Below are 20,945 nucleotides of genomic sequence, written 5' to 3'. Positions count from 1 at the left end.
TTATTATAATTGAAATAGTTATTGTCATTTAAACAGAATTGGAGAATAACAGAATTGGAGAATGTTTAGAAATTGTGTCTTTGGTATTTTTGTATGTTTTTCCAGAGTTTTCCACTGAGTCATTATGTTTTTAATTGCTAAGTATATAGGTATGTTGGTAAACAACGATACCACGTCCAGGGATATTAAGATGTCGTCTTCGTCCAGAGATACTTCCTCTAATCGGGTTTTTAGTTCCATTGAGTTTTTTATATTATATTTCTCCAATATAATGTTGCTCAAAATGTCACCAATATATTTTGATAGATTGTAGCATGGGACTTCTACTGAGGATGAGATTGGCCGTAAAGGCATGTTGGTTTTGTGGATTTTTGGGAGTCCATAGAGTCTTGGGGCTGTGGCAGAGTTGGACGTTAAGTGAAATTTTTCTTGTTTTGTGATGTATTCCGCTTTAAATAAATCCATTATAATTTTATTATTTTTCCTTTGTAATTTTAGCGTTGGGTCTTCTCTCATTGTCGGATTATTTGTACAATTATTTAAAATTTGTGTTTAATGTTGTGTTGTAATAGTGACGTTACACTTAGAATAATAACTTATACAATATGACGAAAGATTAAATGTAAGTTTTTCATAGAAAATTATGGTTCAATCATAAGCAAAAAGAGCTTTTTTTTTGTTTTGGGAAATAGTGAAAATAATGAAGCTTTTTTTTTTTATTGCTCAAATTTTGTATAAATAGGGGAGCTGTTTAATTTCAAAGCAATCAGTTTCAAATATCAGCAAGAAAAGTGTCGAGCATCAAGATGAGCAGCAATTCTACTCTCGTTGAAAATTTTAATTCATTGAATTTTAAAAGAATTCTAAGCATGAAGGAGTTGGCGATAAACTTGGAATACTTAATTGGAGGAGCATACAGGACATCAACCAAATTTGGGGAAAAAGTTGTACTTCAACTCAATGATGGAGTCCTCTATCTACCATCAAGATTCAACTCATTGAGCGAGGATGATATTAAGCGGTTGAATGAAGGATCGTTTTCCATCACGAAAGTACCCCTTAAAGAAGGAGCAGAAATTACCAAATTAGTTTTAAATGAAATTTTGATAACTCCAGATAAATTTTATGTACCCTATTAGGTTAAGGAAATTAAACATAAATAAATAAATAAATTTTCATATATTCCATTGATACTTTAAATTACATTCTTTTTTTACTTTATTTTGGAATGAGGGGATGGGAGGGAAAGAAAAAAGAAACAATTTCAAGTTTTTTTTTCTTCTTTGAAACTTTTTTAAAATCGTCATTCTTTTTTTTCGTATTGGTAATGTGAGTGTGAAGGGAGGAAACATGTGCATTCTTATGTGAATAAAAGCATAATCATATCTGATCGTGATCACAGTACAAAAAAAAAGTTGCTCGCACTAAAACGTATCAAAGCCGTAACAAAATGGTTACCGTTATGAATTTAAAAGTGCCTTTCATAGACGAAAGCCTACTCTATCGGGAAGATGAGCGATGTAAGACATTTCAAACTTGGGCGGGAAAGCTAAAAAATTGGAATGATATGGCAAAGAGTGGTCTTTTCTATACTGGTGAAAATGATAAGGTGAAATGCTATTTCTGTCATGTGGAAATACAATCTTGGGAGACCGATGATGATGTTATTTCTGAACATATGCGATGGTCACCGATTTGTCCATTGTTGAGACGATATGCTACGAATAATATTCCATTGTGTGAGGAAGAGTTGGATCACCTACTTCGACCAATAGGATATAATATTTGTGGATTGAATATGGAGCGAGCGGGAGCGAAAAGCAAACATAATATATTCGAAGCAAATTATGTTTACACCTTTTACAATATTTTTCATGTATTTCTAGTGTGTGGATTAACTTTACTGTTTCTAACCAAATCAAATAAAGCTATAGAATGATGATAAGAATAAAAAAAAAGTTTTGTTGTTTTTTTTTTATTATTTAGTTATTTATTTTTTTTTTTTTCATTAATAAAATTTTGTACATGACAGAAATTCGATTCTAAATATACAAAAATTTTGAAAACATTATTGAGAGAGCACTTAAATCTATTATCAGAATGAATTTCACATGATGTATAATAGTTATTCAGTTTTGAAAAGCTTGTTTTATACTCTAGATTTATGATTCTAACATTTAAATACTTCATTAGAAAATCTTTTTTGGCTTTCCCAAAGCAGAAGATATAATCATAGCAATTGAGTGGTGAGAGAATATCGCCAACATTGATGTAGTCTATGCCACCATCCATCCAATCCAGTCCATGTACAAATTTCCGACAGTAAATGTTTTTTTTACGTCCCATTCTGGTTAGCTCTCGGAAATCAAAAGGTCGTTTGAAAAGGAAGTAATTGGGTACAATCGAAGAACCGCCCATATATGATAACTCTTTTATATAAATACTGTTATCGTTGCCGTGGCAGAACTGGAAATCCAACACCGCATAATTATTCCTTCTGAGAGTTGTCATGTATTATGGATTTACTAAATAGACTAAATGAATTAGCTTCTCAAAGCCCCTATATATATGGTTTTTATTTAGAAAAGCTAACAGTCTTGAAAATACTTCTAAAGAAAATGGAGAAAAACGTGGCCATAGAAGAAATGATCAAGAATCATGTTGTCGTTTTTGATTTTGAATATTTTGTCAACACACGTCTCAAAGTGACATGTGGATTCTCCACCACTTTTTGTTTTGAACCATTAATTTGGTTTCAAGACAAGAAAAAAAATTTTGTAGGATTTTCTCGTGCGATGTGGCTTCATCTGATGACCTACAAGGAGTACATACAGCTCAGACTGGATCAGTTTGAGTTTTTCGATTCCTTCAATCTGTTGAATGACGTACCCAACGAGCATATCAGATTTGATTTTCGTCAAAAGGGAGGACAATGTTTCCTGGTTTTTCGTCAAAACAGCTATTTTGGAGCTATTCTGCGTTTATTTCTCAGCAATTTAATTGACAACATCGCCAAACGTCATAATATTTTTACGTATACATACGCAGCAGCTGATTGTTTACATACACGCATTCATAATAATTTTTTTGAAGTGTTTTTCTACCAGTTTTTGAATTGTTTTGAACCAAATCTCACAAAGCACTGGACAATAATAATCCAAATGGATTCCGTCAATTTGTTATGCAAACTTTTACATCCGAAGCAATTGCTGAACGGATTCAGCAACAAACTTAATTCAGCAACAAAACAATTGGTGAAAAACGCTACTCGTTCATTGGAATATGCCGAAAAAAAGACACATAAGGAACGAAATCATCATAGTTTGAATAAAGTCGAATATCTTAAAATCGTCGTTGTCACACCACCATGGAAAGACAAATGCGTGTGAGAATTTTCAAGCAAAATTTAAAAATCATACAGGATTTGGATGCATATGAGCGTGGTAGTGCCAAATATGGTATCACTGAATTTGCTGATTTGACCAGTACCGAATATAAACAACGTACCGGCATGTGGCAACGAGATGAGGGTAATGCTGCTTTAACCCCTAAAACTGAAATTCCAGACATTGAATTGCCCAAAGAATTCGATTGGAGAGAAAAGGTCAATGTGGCTCTTGCTGGGCTTTTAGTGTTACCGGAAATGTCGAAGATTTGCATGAGGTCAGGACTGATAAACTGGAACAATATTCCGAGCAGGAATTATTAGATTGTGATACTACAGATTCAGCTTGTAATGGTGGTTTGCCCGATAATGCTTATGATGCCATTGAGAAAATTGGAGGTTTAGGACTTGAACTTGAAATGAATTTCCCTATCATGCACGCAAAGAACAATGCCGCTTCAATACATCGAAAATCCATGTTAAAGTAAAAGGTCATGTTGATTTACCCAAAAACTCATACATGTGGTGGCTGTCTGTACAACTCTTTGAAAGGTTTTTGTGCAGCCATCATGGAAATACAAACCATACCATTCTCATACTTAATACCACCACTCCATACTCAATAAATTTTCATCTAGTTTTTTTTTCTCACATATATATTTTTTTCTTCGTCTTACGATATTGTTACTTCCTTATTATTTTTTGTCAAACGAAAGTATAGTGTATAATGTAAACTTCATATTCAAATTCAATAAACTTAAGCCCATAACTCACGTTCAAGGGTAGTTCCTAAGCCAAAGTCACTGTTCCCGACTTATAATTCGTCACAAAGGAATGTTAGAGTTCTATACCAGAGACTATCTCAGTCACGTAATAAAATTGAATTGATAAAATGCAAGATATATGTCGCTGAGTGAAATTTAAAAGCAACAATTAAATTAAATCGCTTCATTCCAGCCTATCGCGCTGATCAACATCAGTCCAAAATGATTGCAAGCATGAGTGCAATACATGAAAATTATTTTGCTATTTAAATAAAAACAAGTTAGAAAAGTCTAAAGTCGGGCGGGCCGACTATATATGCACCACTTTGTGATCTACATTTTCGATACCATCTGAAATCCTCCAAATTTGTTGGGTGATATATATAAAGGTTTATGTTCCCATATACATACTTTTAAATCTGAACCGACAATATATTTAAGACTTCTTAGAAATTTTTTGACTTAAAATTTAAGTCGGTTAAATCGGTTAACGCCCCATGGCGATAGATATTTATTAGAAATAAAGTTCAATTTGAGTTAGTTTTACAAGTTTTCGACTAACAGTGACGATTTTACAATGTATTTTGATCATTTTTCTCGAAATCAAAAAAAATATATATGGGAGCTATATCTAAATCTGAACCGATTTCAACCAAATTTGGCACGCATAGCAACAAAGCTAATTCTACTCCCTGTACAAAATTTCAACAAAATTCAAGTAAAAACTTGGCCTCTTTGGTCATATCAGTCTAAATCGGGCGAAAGATATATATGGGTGCTATATCTAAATCTGAACTAATTGTTTTCCTAGTGCAAAATTTTAGCAAATTGCGCTAAAACTATGGCTTCTGTGATCATATAAGTCCAAATCGGGACTTAAATCTGCATCGATTTCAATAAAATTTAGCACACTTGACTTTACTGCTAATTGTAATCCTAGTGAAAAATTTCAACCAAATCAGGGTAAATCTCAGGCGTCTGGGCCCATATAAGTGCATATCGGAAGATTGATATATGGGAGCTATATCCAAATCTGAATCGATTTCAATAAAATTTGGCACACTAGACTATACTACTAATTGTTCTCCTAGTGCAAAATTTCAACCAAATTGGGGTAAAACTTTGGCTTCTGGCCCCATATAAGTACATGTCGGGCGAACGATATATGGGAGCTATATCTAACTCTGAACCGATTTCTTCCAAAATCAATAGGGTTCTATTCTGATCCAAAACACATAATTGTGTCAAATTTGAAGTCGATTGGGCTTAAATTGCGATCTAGACTGTGATTATAAAAATGTGTTCACAGACAGACGGACATGGCTATATCGACTCAGGAACCCACCCTGAGCATTTTTGCCAAAGACACCATGTGTCTATCTCGTCTCCTTTTGGGTATTGCAAACATATGCACTAAATTATAAAACCCTGTATAGGGTATAACTTTTTATTTATGTGGCATTAACATTTACCATTTATTTTTGGTATAACTTTGTTCAGAACAACTAATTTTATTTTTGGAACATAGCAAATTATTCTTGTGATTCCATTCGTTGCAACCATAGTACTGCATCATCAATAGCACTGCCTCCTTTATATTTACCATGAAATGACAGCATAATTTGTGTTTATTATCCCGATGCCCAGTAAAAAGAAACGATTGTAAAATTAACTTCGCTAAATAGAGCTTTATTTGTTTACATTTTTCTATAAATTTCATGTTATATACATTATTTCTATTCAATCATGTAGTAGGGGGCGGCTAGATGGGGGTTGCTAGTTTATTACGAAAATACCACTCCATGTTATATTTATTTCGTCAATCGATCGTATAACAATTTTAAATAACAACGCGAACCACTTTTGCATTATAATTTAACACAAATCATTTGAATAAATAAATTATTTCTTAATTCGCATTACAAATGGCGCCATGTTTTGAAACTAACTAATCTCAACATATGGAAGGATTTAACACGATCTAATTATGGACTATGCGCTTTACGTCAGTTTTTCAACTCGAAAAAAACAAAGTATCACAAATGAAAAAATATTTCGGTAGTTTTTCGCATTTTTGGTTTTGTATGGGATTTCGCTGCGGAAACCGAACATAGTACCTACCTTAATGCATTAGTCTCACTCAAACAAAATTCAAGTAACACCATCTTTACATTAATCACATTCCTCTATGCCGATAAAGATCTCTGTACTATGCAGTAGTTCATCGCATCTGCTGATAATTTACTCTAAGAATGATAGTCGTAAAGGCACACCAGTTTATGAATGATAAAACGTTTAACTTAAAATTTGCAAAAACTTCATGAAATGTTATCTACCATTTTTGACTATAAAATGTCTTTAAATTTAGTTACATGTGAACTAAAAATATTTCATTGGGTAATTTTCTACCAACAATTATTAACTATAGGAATTGTCCGTAAGAAATTGCTATTCACTTTCAAGTTCATTTTTGGTAAAAAAATATTTTCTCATACAAAAAATCTTATAGTAAATTGCACTTATTATTTAGAAAGTACTTTACATTTCACAAGTAGTTTTATAGTATGACAAACGAATTTTTAACTACCAGTTTAGAAATTTTTTAAGGAAATTTCCATCGTATTTTGTAGGTCGTGAACTAAACTATTGCTACTTAGAATTTGTAAAATTTCCTTTCGAGTAGTTAGGTTAGGTTAGGTGGCAGCTCGATGTATCAGGCTCACTTAGACTATTCAGTGTATTGTGATACCACATTGGTGAACTTCTCTCTTATCACTGAGTGCTGCCTGATTCCATGTTAATGACAATGACAAGGGACCTCCTTTCGAGTAGTTAATTTTCGTTGAAGATACGAAAAATGAACTAAAATTCTGGAAATTTCTTGTAATAAATTATTGTAAAAATCTTCTTAAATTTACGAGACACTTTTTCTGTGTTGATACAACTTCAACAAGTATTTATTTTATCCTTTTTCTACAACTATAAATCAAAAGACATATTTTAACAATTAATTTGTAATCGCAAATAAAAAACAAACAGAAAAAAAATTGAAATGCCCATGAGCGAGGTTGAACAGCCAACCTTACAACTGTGAAGCTGAGCTTCTCCCACTAGGCTAAGCTCTGGTTTGTGGGTGGATGGCAAAATAATTATAGGAACATTTACAAGTCTTTTGATTTGGGTTGCATAAAAAGGTACTCACCTACATTCCAACCATTAACAGTGTTCCTGTATTCACATTTTTGGGACTTTTGGTGTAGTCAATATGATCTATTTGGGGATTACCCACGGAGACAGTATTTTTGATGGTCGATAATGCAGTGATTTTAATAAGGAAAATGAAACTGAGTACTCACACTTTCATAGGTCCACCGATGAAGGAGCCTTCACTGGATTTCCGCCGATTTTAATATACACTAACTAGTTGAAGATTTAATATACACTAACAAGTTGTAGATTTCTTCTGAATGTTGAATAATTGTCTTTTATGTGAATATTTTCACTTGTAATATAGGTGATTTTTCGCTACAAACAAAGAACTCTGCCAACACTGACGCCTTTAGAATACCAATAATTCCTCTCCACTTGGACGAGCAAAAATTCACAAAATATCGGCAAATGTTGCGGATTTCCGATGAGGGGTTCCCGTTCCCAATAAAAGGTGATTGCAAGTCGGATATGATTCAATACAAGATAATGATTCCTATAAGGCAAAGAGGTTACCAAAAATGAGTAAATTGGTATATGTATACCAATGAATATTTTAAATTTTACCTTTTTGAAATCAAAAATCAGGATTGCAGAGTAAAATGGATCCCAATGACAAAGACAAATGGTCAAAGGAGTACAAGCACGTGAAAAACTGGATGAATATAAAACCAAAAATAATTAAGGCCAATCACCAGATTTCTCCAAGAAATTTAATAAAATTTTGCAGGAAAAATATCTTTTGTAGGCGCCAATTCGTAGGAAAAATCCTGATAAAAATAGTGTCTCTTGAACAAACAGACAAAAAAATCTTTATCATGTGCTTCAAGTTTCTACTTACTAAAATTTTACATGTATATGGAGTAGAATTCGATGAAAAGAAAAATAATTTGTGCCACAGTACGTCCAACTTCCAAGAGAGAGATGATCGAACTGCCATTTTGCCCGTATTTATAAAAAGATGCGCTTTGGAAGGGCTGAGTATATTTCCCAAGAGTTTTTCCAATTAATTGGAAAATCTCTGCTACTTCGAAAATGTCTCCCAATACATATGTGAAACAAAACATTGGCGGAATAGCGTTTAGTCATGAAACAATGCAATAGCATAAGAAATTATACTGAGATACACTAGAACAAACCCATTATTAATAGTTACAGCATCCTCCTAGCTTATGATGGGCCCGTGCATAACGATCATTATTATGAAACCCAAGGTTCAGAGTTCGAATACCAATAAAATAGTTTTTTTTTTAATTTAAATCATTTTTCATTTTCACTTCATTCATATGTTTTTATTTTATTTTATGATTTCCCACATATATTTATTCACCATGCTACAATCGACCCTACATGGTAAAGTCCTATTTTATAATTATTACAATTTGCATACCCAAATCGAACCATTGGGTAAAGTCCCATCACATATAGAATAAATTCCAGGGCTGTTAACAGGTTGTTAACATGTTGCGATGGCAACGATGACAAGTAGAGTTCTCCGAGAATATGACATTTGGTTTGCCGCAATTTATGCCTTTTTGCTCTCACAATTATGTTTGTTGTTATATGTCTTTGCAATCCTTATGTTCGTTTCAATGACAAATTGCAATATAGTGATCAAAATTTTTAAGCTTTTTAGTATTAAATCACTTTATTTTCAATGTGGCAACAACCGACAAACACTGTTACCGATTCTATGAGCTTAAAACACAGCTTTTTGTAACGAATAGTCTCATATTTCAGTTGAATGCGGAATTAATCTATTTATGCGAGCTATCTCTCAATTATGAACCGATTTGGATGATTTTTTCTTTGCTGGATAGAACTTGTAAAACCCTACAAAAAAGTTCGCGAGATTTGGGCCCCATAATTTATTTTTTGGAAAGTGTAAACTCAAACGCAGTGGCGAGCAAGTCACTTTGTCTTATTAAAAAATTTAATTTCCCTGAGGACGGACAACGATGGTGTTCGAAATATTGGAAAGAATTAAAAATAAAACACTATAAAAACTAAGATTTTATTTTGTTTTATAACAACATGACCTCAAGCCTTAAAAACTATACAAATAATTTTTTGAAAAATTTTAACGTGGGGTCAGTATTTTGAACCTAGGAGAAGAAGTCGGATCCTTGTTTTCTTTTCTTAACTGCATTCTCTATAAAAGTCTACGTATTTTACAAGCAAACATTGTGTACCTATGTTTTATAGATTAAAAGTTGTAGACTTCACAATTTGGAATTTCAAAAAAATACAGCATTTTGACCAAATTTTTCGAAAAAGGCAAAATTTTGCATTAATTTTTGTCAAATTTTTCGAGAATACCACCTATGTTACATATCTTGCGAACTTTAAAAGATATTAGTCCACACGCACGGATATATTTTACAAGCTCTATCCACCAAGGAAAAAATCATCGAACCAACTTTCAACACCCACTAGGGACCCACAAACTTACGAACTTAGAGGAAAACACTTCAGCTTTCACACAAAGAAAAAATAAAAATTATGCTGATATCTTTATCCGTTCAAAAGTTGCAGAATTATTTCGATTTGTGATATGAAACTTCTGTACAGCGTAAGTCTTTTAAAGTTGTTTAATATTTTTTCGAAACAAACTCATGATACTCACCTTCGCCAATAAAAAAAATAATATAACAATTCCCAGCCTGTGTTGATAGATAATGCGTAAACAATTTTTAACAATAGTATAATATTTTATTATCATTGTCTACGGTCAATAATATAATTTTATTTACATAACATAACGGCTCAGTGCTCATATATCATCGTTTTTATAGCCATATCATATCACCAGTCCTAAAATAATATTAACGATTTGTACTTGGATAAGGAAACATAGTACACTTGGCTGTAAAAGAAAAGAAACACTATTTCAATAAATTGCTTATATATTAATTTAAAAACTCAGTACATACAACGTATATATACATTGTTGACTATTTTGGGGGTATAATATTTACTGCAGTCTACAAATTTCTAGGAAAGACCGGGAAAGGAATTCCTATATACCTAATATAGTAAATCTATCAGGCATGTTGTGGGTTCGTGTTAATATTTACTGTATACACCTACACGCAGAGAAGAAACATGATTGCCATAATCATATTCGAAGAGCAAAATAATATGATAGGACCTATTTTTCCGGCGACCATGTATTACTTTCACATGTAACCATGTTGGCTCAGTGAACATGGTTCTGAGAAAAATAAAATTGTCCTCATCTAAAATGTTATTGTATTGATAAAAAAATTTAGTTTGAATCAAAAGTCAATGGTCCCGATCTAAAACGTTATGATATTCGTCAAAATGTTTTTTCCCAGTTAAAAGTAGATGGTCACAACCTAAAATGTTATGATCTGTATGAAAAAACTTTTTTCATCGTCGAAAAAAGGACGCCACTTGAGAAAAGAAAACACAAAATTAACTTTATTTATTTGTTTTTATATAAACTAATTCATTGTTTATTTGTATTTGTAACGTCGTGCAAGCAAACATCACATATTTTAAAACTCTATTTTGGTTCAATTTCAACAATAAGTAATCATTCCATATTTACTTCGTGCACATCAAATGTACAAACACAGACATCATGTAACTGCAAATAAAAATAAATTATACCATATATCAAAATGCAGAACAAAATCAGGTACATTTTTGTCAATTACACTTCCCTTTTTTTGTTCACATTAAACCACGTGTCACTTCTGAATAAATAAGTTAACACAAAACACAGCAATTCCGTATTCTCTGTCTATTCCAAGCAACAATCAACACACGACTGACGCGCAAAATAGAAATCGTGTGTACCTGCTCAATGTTTTTATAAAATTCTTTTGCTGCAAAAAAATTTTAAAAAATTAAATGTTCACGAAAACAATGTACATGGTCCTTATGGCCATGTAATGGTTCTAGACATGTTAAAGTAAAGTAAAACAAATTGAATGGTCAGGTACGTGATTTTCCCGACCATGTAATACATCAAACATGTTTGCGGCATTTATGAACCATTTAAATGCTTATTGCCAACATATATTTTTCTCCGCTCAAAAATTATTTTTAAAAAGAAAGCACCTAGGGAGTCTATAAAAATTTAATTGTGTTGAGAACGTTAACTGGTAGAGGGATTTTCGTGGACAAGAAACCACCCCACCCGGCTGACCGCTAGTCGATTCAATGGCTCCCGCCCGTCTGGTAGAGGGATTTTCGTGGACAAGAAACCACCCCACCCGGCTGACCGCTAGTCGATTCAATGGCTCCCGCCCGTCCACTTCTATCTCCCAACAACTTCCACCATTAACCAAGGTTAATCAAAACGTTCCATTACATAATTTGGCGCCCATTGTGGGGCCAGCAGAACAAATAAATCTTAATTTGCCTTATGGGAAAATTTATGAAAATGTGTTTCTTGCTTTCCACAACAAATTTCTACTTTTCATATTATTTTGTTTAAAGTTCACCGTGCACTATATAGCATTTTTTTCGTGTTGCATTAGTTATTTGAGCGATGAAACTATTAGCCTTTAGGATTTCGTCTATTTGAGTAGAATTTTCGATTAAGTCGACCAAAGATTCTTCTAGTTTCCTTCTCTTGACTAACAAAATGTTATACATGAAATGTTATATTTGCATCCATATTATTATTTTGTGTGAATCTAGCAATTATTGAGTTGAAGACTTAGGTACAAACCGCCTGGAATTTCTAGGAATTACAATATATTTGCAGGTTTGCATTTTATTGTCAGGTTCTCCAGAGACGGGAGAGTTTTTAGGTTTTGTGTGTCGCAATTCGAATATTTCACTAAATTCCATTTTAGTATCAATAGCCCAATTTGGTTATTGTATTATCAATTACGTTCGTCAAATAAAAGCCTAAAATTTTATTTTCCCTTATCATTCATATTGTAAGAAAACTTATGAAAAATATTTTTCAATATTTTTATTGATTTTTCCAGATAGGAAAAACTTTGAAATTCTTAGATTTTGTTTGTATTCTTTAAATAGATCATAATTGGAAAAATAGTGGATAGAACTCCAACGACACGAGTTCCTCCCACTTCGGATACTGAAATTACAGATCCTCAATGTTTAGTATGCAAAGAACCTTTTGCTGAAGATCAGGATATATTGACATTAGCTGCTTGTAGTCATTCGTTTCACCGTATCTGTTTGGAACAGCATCTTTCTGAAACTCCAGAATGTCCAAACTGTAAAAAAACCCTGCAATTTATCAGATATTAAAAAAGATGTGCCAAAAAGCAAAAATAAATATGCCGGTCGTGGTAAACATAGAGGTGCAATGGCTAGATATCCTAACACTCGAAACTTTGCCAAGAGTTTAGTTCAGGAAAATCCTCACAGCCCACTTATTGATTATGTCACCGATATATCTGATATACAAACTAATGTAGTTCAAGTTCCTCAACCTCCAAATTTTGATAATTCTTCTCGGCCTAATAGAGCACAAACGAGAGTTCAACCCACTTCTCCACATAATCAATCGGCAATCGATTATGCACAATTGAACCAGATTATCGAGAATACAATGTCCAGACTGCTTAGGAATTTGAATCTTGTTCCGAATGTACAAAATACTTCATCAAGTAATCCTAATTCAAACCAAAATAGCTTTGGTCCCAATTCTAATACTTTTAATAGAAGTCAAAATACCACAGATAATCCTTGTCAGACAGGAATTAGTCAGAATCAAATTCATTCACCAATTTCTACTCCGGTAGGTTAGGTTAGGTTAGGTGGCCGCCGGATGTATCAGGCTCACTTAGACTATTCAGTCCATTGTGATACCACATTGGTGAACTTCTCTTTTATTACTGAGTGCTGCCCGATTCCATGTTAAGCTCAATGACAAGGGACCTCCTTTTTATAGCCGAGTCCGAACGGCGTTCCACATTGCAGTGAAACCACTTAGAGAAGCTTTGAAACCCTCACAAATCTCACCAGCATTACTGAGGTGGGATAATCCACCGCTGAAAAACTTTTTTTGGTGTTCGGTCGAAGCAGGAATCGAACCCACGACCTTGTGTATGCAAGGCGGGCATGCTTACCATTGCACCACGGTGGCTCAATACCTACCTACCCTACTCCGGTAGATTCGTCCTTTGATGAGGCTAGTGCCTTACGATTCGACAAAATTACGTCAATAATACGTAATTGGAATTTAAGATTTGATGGTTCTGCAGATGGTATTACTGAAGACGAATTTTTATATAGAATTCGGTCTTTGACCCATGATAATTTTAATGATGATTTTTCGTTTGTGTGCAAAAATCTTAACGTTCTTTTGAGTGGAAAGGCTCGCGAATGGTATTGGCGTTATCATAAGGAAGTCGACGCTATTGAATGGAATGCTTTTTGCCAAGCACTTAAATACCAATATAAAGATTTTCGATCTAGTTTTGACATAAAGAAGGAAATACGAAGTAGTAAAATGAAGCCTAACGAATCGTTTGAATCATTTTATGAATCTGTCGCTTCTCTGTTGGATAAATTAGAGACCCCAATTCCTGAACAGGAATTAATTTAAATTCTTGCCAGAAATTTACGACCCGAAATTAGCCATGAACTTCTCTTTGTTCCAATTTTTTCAATATCACATTTGAGAAAATTAGTTCAAATGAGAGAGGGATTGCTTAATGAGGAACCATTTCGCAGAAATTTAAATTCACGCTTTCATCCGAATAGTGGTACCCGAAGGCAGGTTGCTCAGCTCGATTTTGATAGTATAGAGAGTGAAATCCCTTCGGAAAGTCCTTCAACCGATCTGACCGTGGAACCAATACAAGCTCCATCTAAAATAGTGAAGTGTTGGAATTGTGATGGGCTTGGCCATAGGTGGGATGACTGCATCGAGGCCAGAACTATCATTTTCTATGGATGCGGTGCGAAAAACAATTACAAGCCCCAGTGTCCAACATGCGTAACTAAAAAATATCCAATTTCAAAAAACTAATGGATTCTGAATGCATACCGGTAAAAATCATCGGATTTGCATTCCAAAGATCAATATGAGTCAGAGGAAAATATTCTTAACCAGTACATGAACCAAAATTCTGATATTCGAATTTTAAAAAAATCTGAATCCGATCCAAAGGATTTAGATAAGATTATATACCCGATCATGCCTTACCACCAAAAGCTAGAAAATTACATTAGACGCCGTAACGACATTTTCGGAGTATCCACCTTATCATCTTTCAAATGCGAAAAACCTAAACGTCCTACCTTAAGATTACGCCGATATTACGAAAATCGCAAATTTGCTTCTAAATTTGAAATTTCATCCATTATAAACAATAAATCGGATGAACGATTTTACGCTGCGATAAAATTTTTGAATTTTACGGAGTTAGGTTTACTAGATACAGGAGCTAATGTATCATGCATTGGCGCTGATCTGGCTGCAACTGATTTTTCAAATCATAAGGATTTTCAATACATTAACACCTACGTGAAAACTGCTAGTGGAAACAGACTACGTGTTTTAGGATATTTGAATTTTGATGTGACTTTTAGGGATGTGACCAAAAAATTACGAATTTTAATTGTACCATCAATTGATCAAAGATTGATACTCGGCATTGATTTTTGGAAAATCTTTGAGTTGGTACCAAAAATAATTGGAAGTGTTGTTTCATCTTCCAATGAAGGCAACTCAAAAGACATTTCGATTCGTTCAATTGAATGCAAAAGTCAAGAATCTGCTTCTTCCTTTGATTATCCTTTAACCTTGGATCAAAAACAGCGGCTTTTGGCTGTAAGTGATCTTTTTCCAAACTGTGAGAAACAAGGATTAGGAAGGACTAGTCTGATCCAACATAGAATTGAATAACTTGCTCTGACCCAGTTAAACAACGATATTATCCGGTGTCGCCAGCAGTCGAGAGCCTCATGTATAAAGAAATTGACCGTATGCTTGCCCTTGGTGTTATTGAGCATTCAAAATCACCTTGGAGCTCGCCAATGCGTTTGGTAGTCAATCCAAACAAGGTACGGCTTTGCCTCGATGCTAGAAAGCTTAATCAAGTAACAGAGAAGGATGCATATCCTCTTCCTAGCATCGAAGGAATCCTTTCACGCCTGCCTAAAGCAAATCTCATTACCAAACTTGACTTAAAAGACGGATATTGGCAAATTGTCCTGACGGAGGATTCTCGACCGCTGACTGCATTTACTATTCCGGGTTGTCTATATCTTATTTCTGTTATGAGTGCTTTTGTGAATTTAATATTAACGTTTTTAATGTCATCTTTTTCGAGTTCAGAAATTCTGCACTCGTCGCTAAACTTTACAAAAAAATACCATAAATAACTATAGTGATTAAAAGGATTAATACCACCTCATAAAAATCAAATTCTATGGGAGCCACCGTGGTGCAATAGTTAGCATGCCCGCCTTGCATACACAAGGTCGTGGGTTCGATTCTTGCTTCGACCGAACATCAAAAAGTTTTTCAGCGATGGATTATCCCACCTCAGTAATGCTGGTGACATTTGTGAGGGTTTCAAAGTTTCTCTAAGTGGTTTCACTGTAATGTGGGACGCCGTTCGGACTCGGCTATAAAAAGGAGGTCCCTTGTCATTGAGCTTAACATGGAATCGGGCAGCACTCAGTGATAAGAGAGAAGTTCACTAATGGGGTATCACAATGGACTGAATAGTCTAAGTGAGCCTGATACATCGGGCTGCCACCTAACCTAACCTAATGGCAATATAGTTGTGTTTATTAAGCTTTTGGCGGTCTAATCAGAATTTTTGTATGAAAAGATGTCGTCAATTAAACTCAATACTATTCAAATTGGAAAAAAGCACTGTCTTTACGACTCTGGTTAGACCGATATTAGAGTATGCGTGCTTTATCTGGTCACCGAGTTATCGTTGTTCTATTGATCGCATTGAATCTGTACAGAAGCAGTTTTTATTTTTGCTTTGAGGGGGCTTGGCTGGAATATTTTATACCATTTACCTCCATATTCCAGTCGTCTTATGTTAATTGATCTTCCATCTCTCGAACGTAGACGGTTTATGCACGGTATTGTGTTTCTCACTAAACTTATTAATGGAGATACTGATACACACTACTTGACATCGAGAAATTGCTACAATGTTCCAAATCGTATAACTAGGAACTTTGTATTCATAAAGACGGAATTTTGCAGACATACACAGTCTCACACAAGTTTACATACCCCTGAGTTTTTTACCTCTTAACTAAACCTGTTTCTTGTTGTAGTTTATAACCAACACCAAAAAAATCTACTTGAAAATTAACAAATACTTTGTTTTTCAAATTAATTTACTAAAACTAAAGGATATATATGTATATTTTTTAAAATATTATTACTTAAAAAGATATAATTTTTTTAACCGTATGTAAACTTGTGTGAGACTATGTAACTATGAATTATTTAATCCCTTTAATGTTTTGTGTAAAAACTTTAATTCGGTCTATTCATTGATTTCTTTAACCGATCCGATTCCTGCCATCAAGGAAATTATTCTTAATTTTAACAACAGAGTTTCTGATCCAAGGGGTGTTGCCTTCTAAATTTCCAGATGTATTATAAAAAAATTTTGATCCTGCTCATCCAATTGCTGTTTCTATTATCCTGTTTTCCGCGCCCTTACCGCCCATGGTGGCACTTTTTAAGCTTTGTCTGGTTCAATGGGGTCCCTTCTGGCCTATCTGCTTATATATCGTATGTTGAACCTTATTGAGTACCGCAGAGCCCTTACTGACTCAACGGGGTCCTTTCTAACCCATCTCGAATAACTAGCTTGGGAGTCCTTTCTGACACGCCGTGGTCCTTACAGACCTATAGGGTCCCTTCTGGCCCACTTGAAATATTGAATTATATTTAATTGAATTGAAAAATTAAATTTTGTAATGCCCCGGCTGCTATTAGCCGTGTAAATAAATAAATAAATGGAGTTAGAGAAACCCAATTTTGGTGGTTAACGTTACTTTTTCGTTCGCATTGATTTTCGTCTCACTTGTCATTTAGATAGAGCTTAGAGAAACCCAAATCAGCTGATTTTCGTTTTGTATGCGAACGATGACTAGAATTCGGATAACAGAAATAGGCTGTCAGAGTGTAGGTGGAGAAATCCTTAGCGTCTCATCCCCAAGCGACAACGCAGAAGAGAGGTAGCAGAATGAAAACTATATATTCAGGGATTCCCAACCATTACAGCGTGTGTGAATATCTTTTATAGTTCTCGAGATATGGGCTCACAATTTATTTTTTTGCAAAACTTCAACAAAGTGGGGTCAGTATTTTGAACCTAGAAGGCTTTTGCCGTAATAAACGTGAAGTAACACCGGATTTTGTCAGAATCTAATATCGCCTAAAATACACAGTTTCACTTTAAGAGAATATTTTAAACAAATATTTTTCTTTTTCAAAAATTTCCGATTTTGGGTTGATAATAATTTATATACTACTTGACCAAAATGGCCGATAGAAGCTGAAAACGTATCTATAATTGGTGTTCTATAAGAAACAATTAAAAAATGAGAGAAGTCTAGAATAAAAATTTTTTTTTTTTTTAATTCAAATTTATTAATGCCTTCTATCACTATTTTGATATTTACATTATTCTGGGTGTTAATTCTATAATATATCTTTACCATGGTGCTCACCCATTGGTGAGCCCACATTTACCTAATTACGGATTCAAATTAATTTATTAATTTAGTAAAACAAAGTAGATGTAAATTTTTAAACGAGATCTTGTGGCGCTCTTCTTCGAAGCCGTGTAAAAGTTGCCGGATTTGCCATCAGGCCAGCTGCAAGAGAATTTGGGTGTGTTTCTATTCTTAATTTGTAGTTTTGTAATTGGTGTACTATTTCTTCCTCAACTGTTTTCATATTCAGTTCCTCTAGTAGTCGCTTGTTCGATATGTATTGAGGTGCTCCTGATATTTTTCGCAGAGTTTTTGTCTGAAATTGTTCCAGTATTTTTATTGTAGTATTTGAAGCAGTTCCCCATAATTGGATTCCATACGTCCAAACAGGTTTTATGATACATTTGTATATAAGCAATCTATTTTCAAATGAAATTTTTGATGCCGGTCCAATAAGAAACTGCATCTTATTGACCTGTATATCGAGAGCTTTCCTTTTTGTTTTAATGTGGGTAGTCCATTTCAGTTTTTTGTCTAAATGTAAACCAAGGTATTTCACATCATCCTTCATAGGAAGTTCTATTTGATTCATGTAAACTGGGGGACAATTTCCGTGATTCAGTGTGAATGTTACATGGGTAGACTTTGATTCATTTGCTTTAATGCGCCAGCATTTTAACCACATCGACAGTTCATTCAAATAGTTTTGCAGCAAATTGCTTGCAACAGTACAGTTTTTATTTGTGGCTAAGACAGCTGTGTCGTCAGCAAATGTTCCAATAACAGCAGTTTCTGTTTGGGGAAGGTCGGCTGTAAACAGAAGGTATAAGATCGGGCCCATTACACTACCCTGGGGGACACCAGCTCTTATATGTTTCAAGTCACTCATTTCACCAGATTCATGAACATAAAACAGTCTATTTTCTAGGTATGATTTAATAAATAGGAAGTAATTTATTGGAAGAAATCTCTTAATTTTGTACAACAGGCCATCATGCCAAACTTTATCAAAAGCCTGAGAAATATCTAGAAATGCCGAGGTGCAATAGCTTTTAGATTCAAAAGCTGAATTGATTGTCTCGACCAAGCGATGTATTTGTTCTATGGTTCCATGTTTTCTCCTGAAACCAAATTGGTGATTCGGAATAATGTGTTCAGTTTCAATAATAGGCATTAACCTGCTAATAAAAAGTGTTTCGAGTAGTTTGGATAGTATGGGTAGTAGACTTATTGGACGATACGATTTTACTTGATCTACCGGTTTTCCGGGTTTTTGTATCATTATAATTTGTGCGACTTTCCACTGTGGAGGGATAAAATTACGAGTTAAACAAGCATTAAAGATGAAAGTGATGCAGTCTATGCCTTCAGTGGGTAGTTCTTTTAATATTTTTGGAGTGATTAAATCATATCCTGGTGCTTTACCAGATTTTAAGGTCTTTATTGCTTGTAGAACTTCTTTTTTGGTGAATTTCTTAATAGGTAAATCAAGTTGGTGTGTTTCAGATAGGTAAGATTGAATATAGTATGGCGTTTCCTCCGTACTATTAGGAGAAAACACATCATATAAGTGATTGGCAAAAGTCATTGCTTTTTCTAAATTACTTTTGGTCCAGGAATTGTCAGGCTTACGGATGGGATAATTTGTTTTGGGTTGGTTTTTTATATTTCTAGTGATTTTCCATAAAGAAAAATCTGTCGCCATTGTTGGACCTAGGTTAGTAATTTCTTGTTCAATCTTTTTATCATTTAAATTTTTCAGTAATTGTTTAAGTTCGAAACTTGCTTTATTCAGTATACGTTTATCTTCGGGTAGTCTTGTTCGTTTCCATCGTTTTTTTGCCTTTCTCTTTTCCGATAGTTTTCTTAACACAGAATTAGAGGCTTTTGGAGGGTTTTCAAAACTGTTCCTTGGTGTGGAATTCCATGATGCGTTTTGAATAACACTTATAAGGTGCTCTACGCCTCCTGTTATGTCATTTTCTGTTTTCAGTGGTATATTTTTGTTTATGGTATTACTAACTAGGTAACGAAAATTGTCCCAATTTGTTTTCTTATTGTGAAGTTTGCATTTCTGATACTCTTTGTGTTTCTGAGAATACAAGGTTAGGAAAACCGGTGAATGATCAGATGACAAGTCATGAGTTGATACACATGTTTCAGAACCCAGTGGAATACCTTTTGAGACACAGAAATCAATAAGATCTGGAGACTTGTTTAGGTCAGAGGGCCAGTAAGTCGGGGAATCAGGTGATATGGTCCTTAAATTGAGCTCCTTTATAGCCCAATATAGCTGTCTTCCTTTTGGTGTTGTTAGGCGAGACCCCCACTGAGTATGCTTGGCATTGTAATCTCCGCATGCCAGAAATTTATTTCCTAGAGTTTTGAAGTAACTAATATATTGGTCTTTTTTAATGTTATGCCGAGGTGGACTATAAATGGACGATACAGTTAAGGAGCCTTGAAGCGTTTCCACGATTATGTTTGTTGCCTGTATTTCTTCTGTACAGTAGTGAATACCCTGGTGATAATTAATGGTCTCTTTTACTAAGATACCAGACCCACCTCGAGCTTTCCCAGATGGATGCATTACGTGGTGGAAATCATACTTTGGGATAGAAAAATGGTGTTTATGAGTAAAGTGCGTCTCTGATATGAGAAGGATATCAATTTGGTTTGATGTTAGAAATTGTTTTAGTTCTAAGGTATGTTGTGATAATCCGTTTGCGTTCCAGAATACTATTTTAAGACATTCCATCCTATATATTTGAAAGTTTCAAGGTGATATTCATAAGAAGGTTTGTCATTTGTTGCATTAATTTGTTAAGGTTGCTCAGCATTTCTTTGACTTCTGGTATTTCATTGGGTTGAAGATTTTGCAGGTTTTGTGGTTGGTTTTCAAGGTTTTGTTGATTGGTTTGCGCAAGGTC

The 20,945-nt window shown here is 34.2% G+C and overlaps 1 protein-coding gene and 1 pseudogene across 2 annotated transcripts in view; one reads left to right on the top strand and one right to left on the bottom strand.

Annotated features, from left to right (window-relative positions):
* The window catches only part of LOC142225905 (protein son of sevenless-like), a 114,207-nt gene that overhangs the window by 56,357 nt on the left and 36,905 nt on the right, over nucleotides 1–20,945 (bottom strand). The window contains exon 4 of one of the 2 annotated variants that reach the window (XM_075295762.1): nucleotides 10,047–10,222. The exons of the other annotated variant lie outside the window; for it this stretch is intronic. Within the exon in view, the coding sequence (XP_075151877.1) occupies nucleotides 10,182–10,222 (41 nt within the window). The 3' untranslated portion in view covers nucleotides 10,047–10,181. Of the gene's footprint in view, nucleotides 1–10,046; nucleotides 10,223–20,945 lie in introns of those variants that run through there. 2 annotated transcript variants of the gene reach the window in all.
* Nucleotides 2,619–3,973, top strand: LOC142227597 (uncharacterized; annotated as a pseudogene).

Source organism: Haematobia irritans, chromosome 2 (genome assembly GCF_050003625.1).
Source record: "Haematobia irritans isolate KBUSLIRL chromosome 2, ASM5000362v1, whole genome shotgun sequence".
Classification (NCBI taxonomy): Eukaryota; Metazoa; Arthropoda; class Insecta; order Diptera; family Muscidae; genus Haematobia; species Haematobia irritans.
This window is presented reverse-complemented; position numbering and strand designations above follow the sequence as displayed.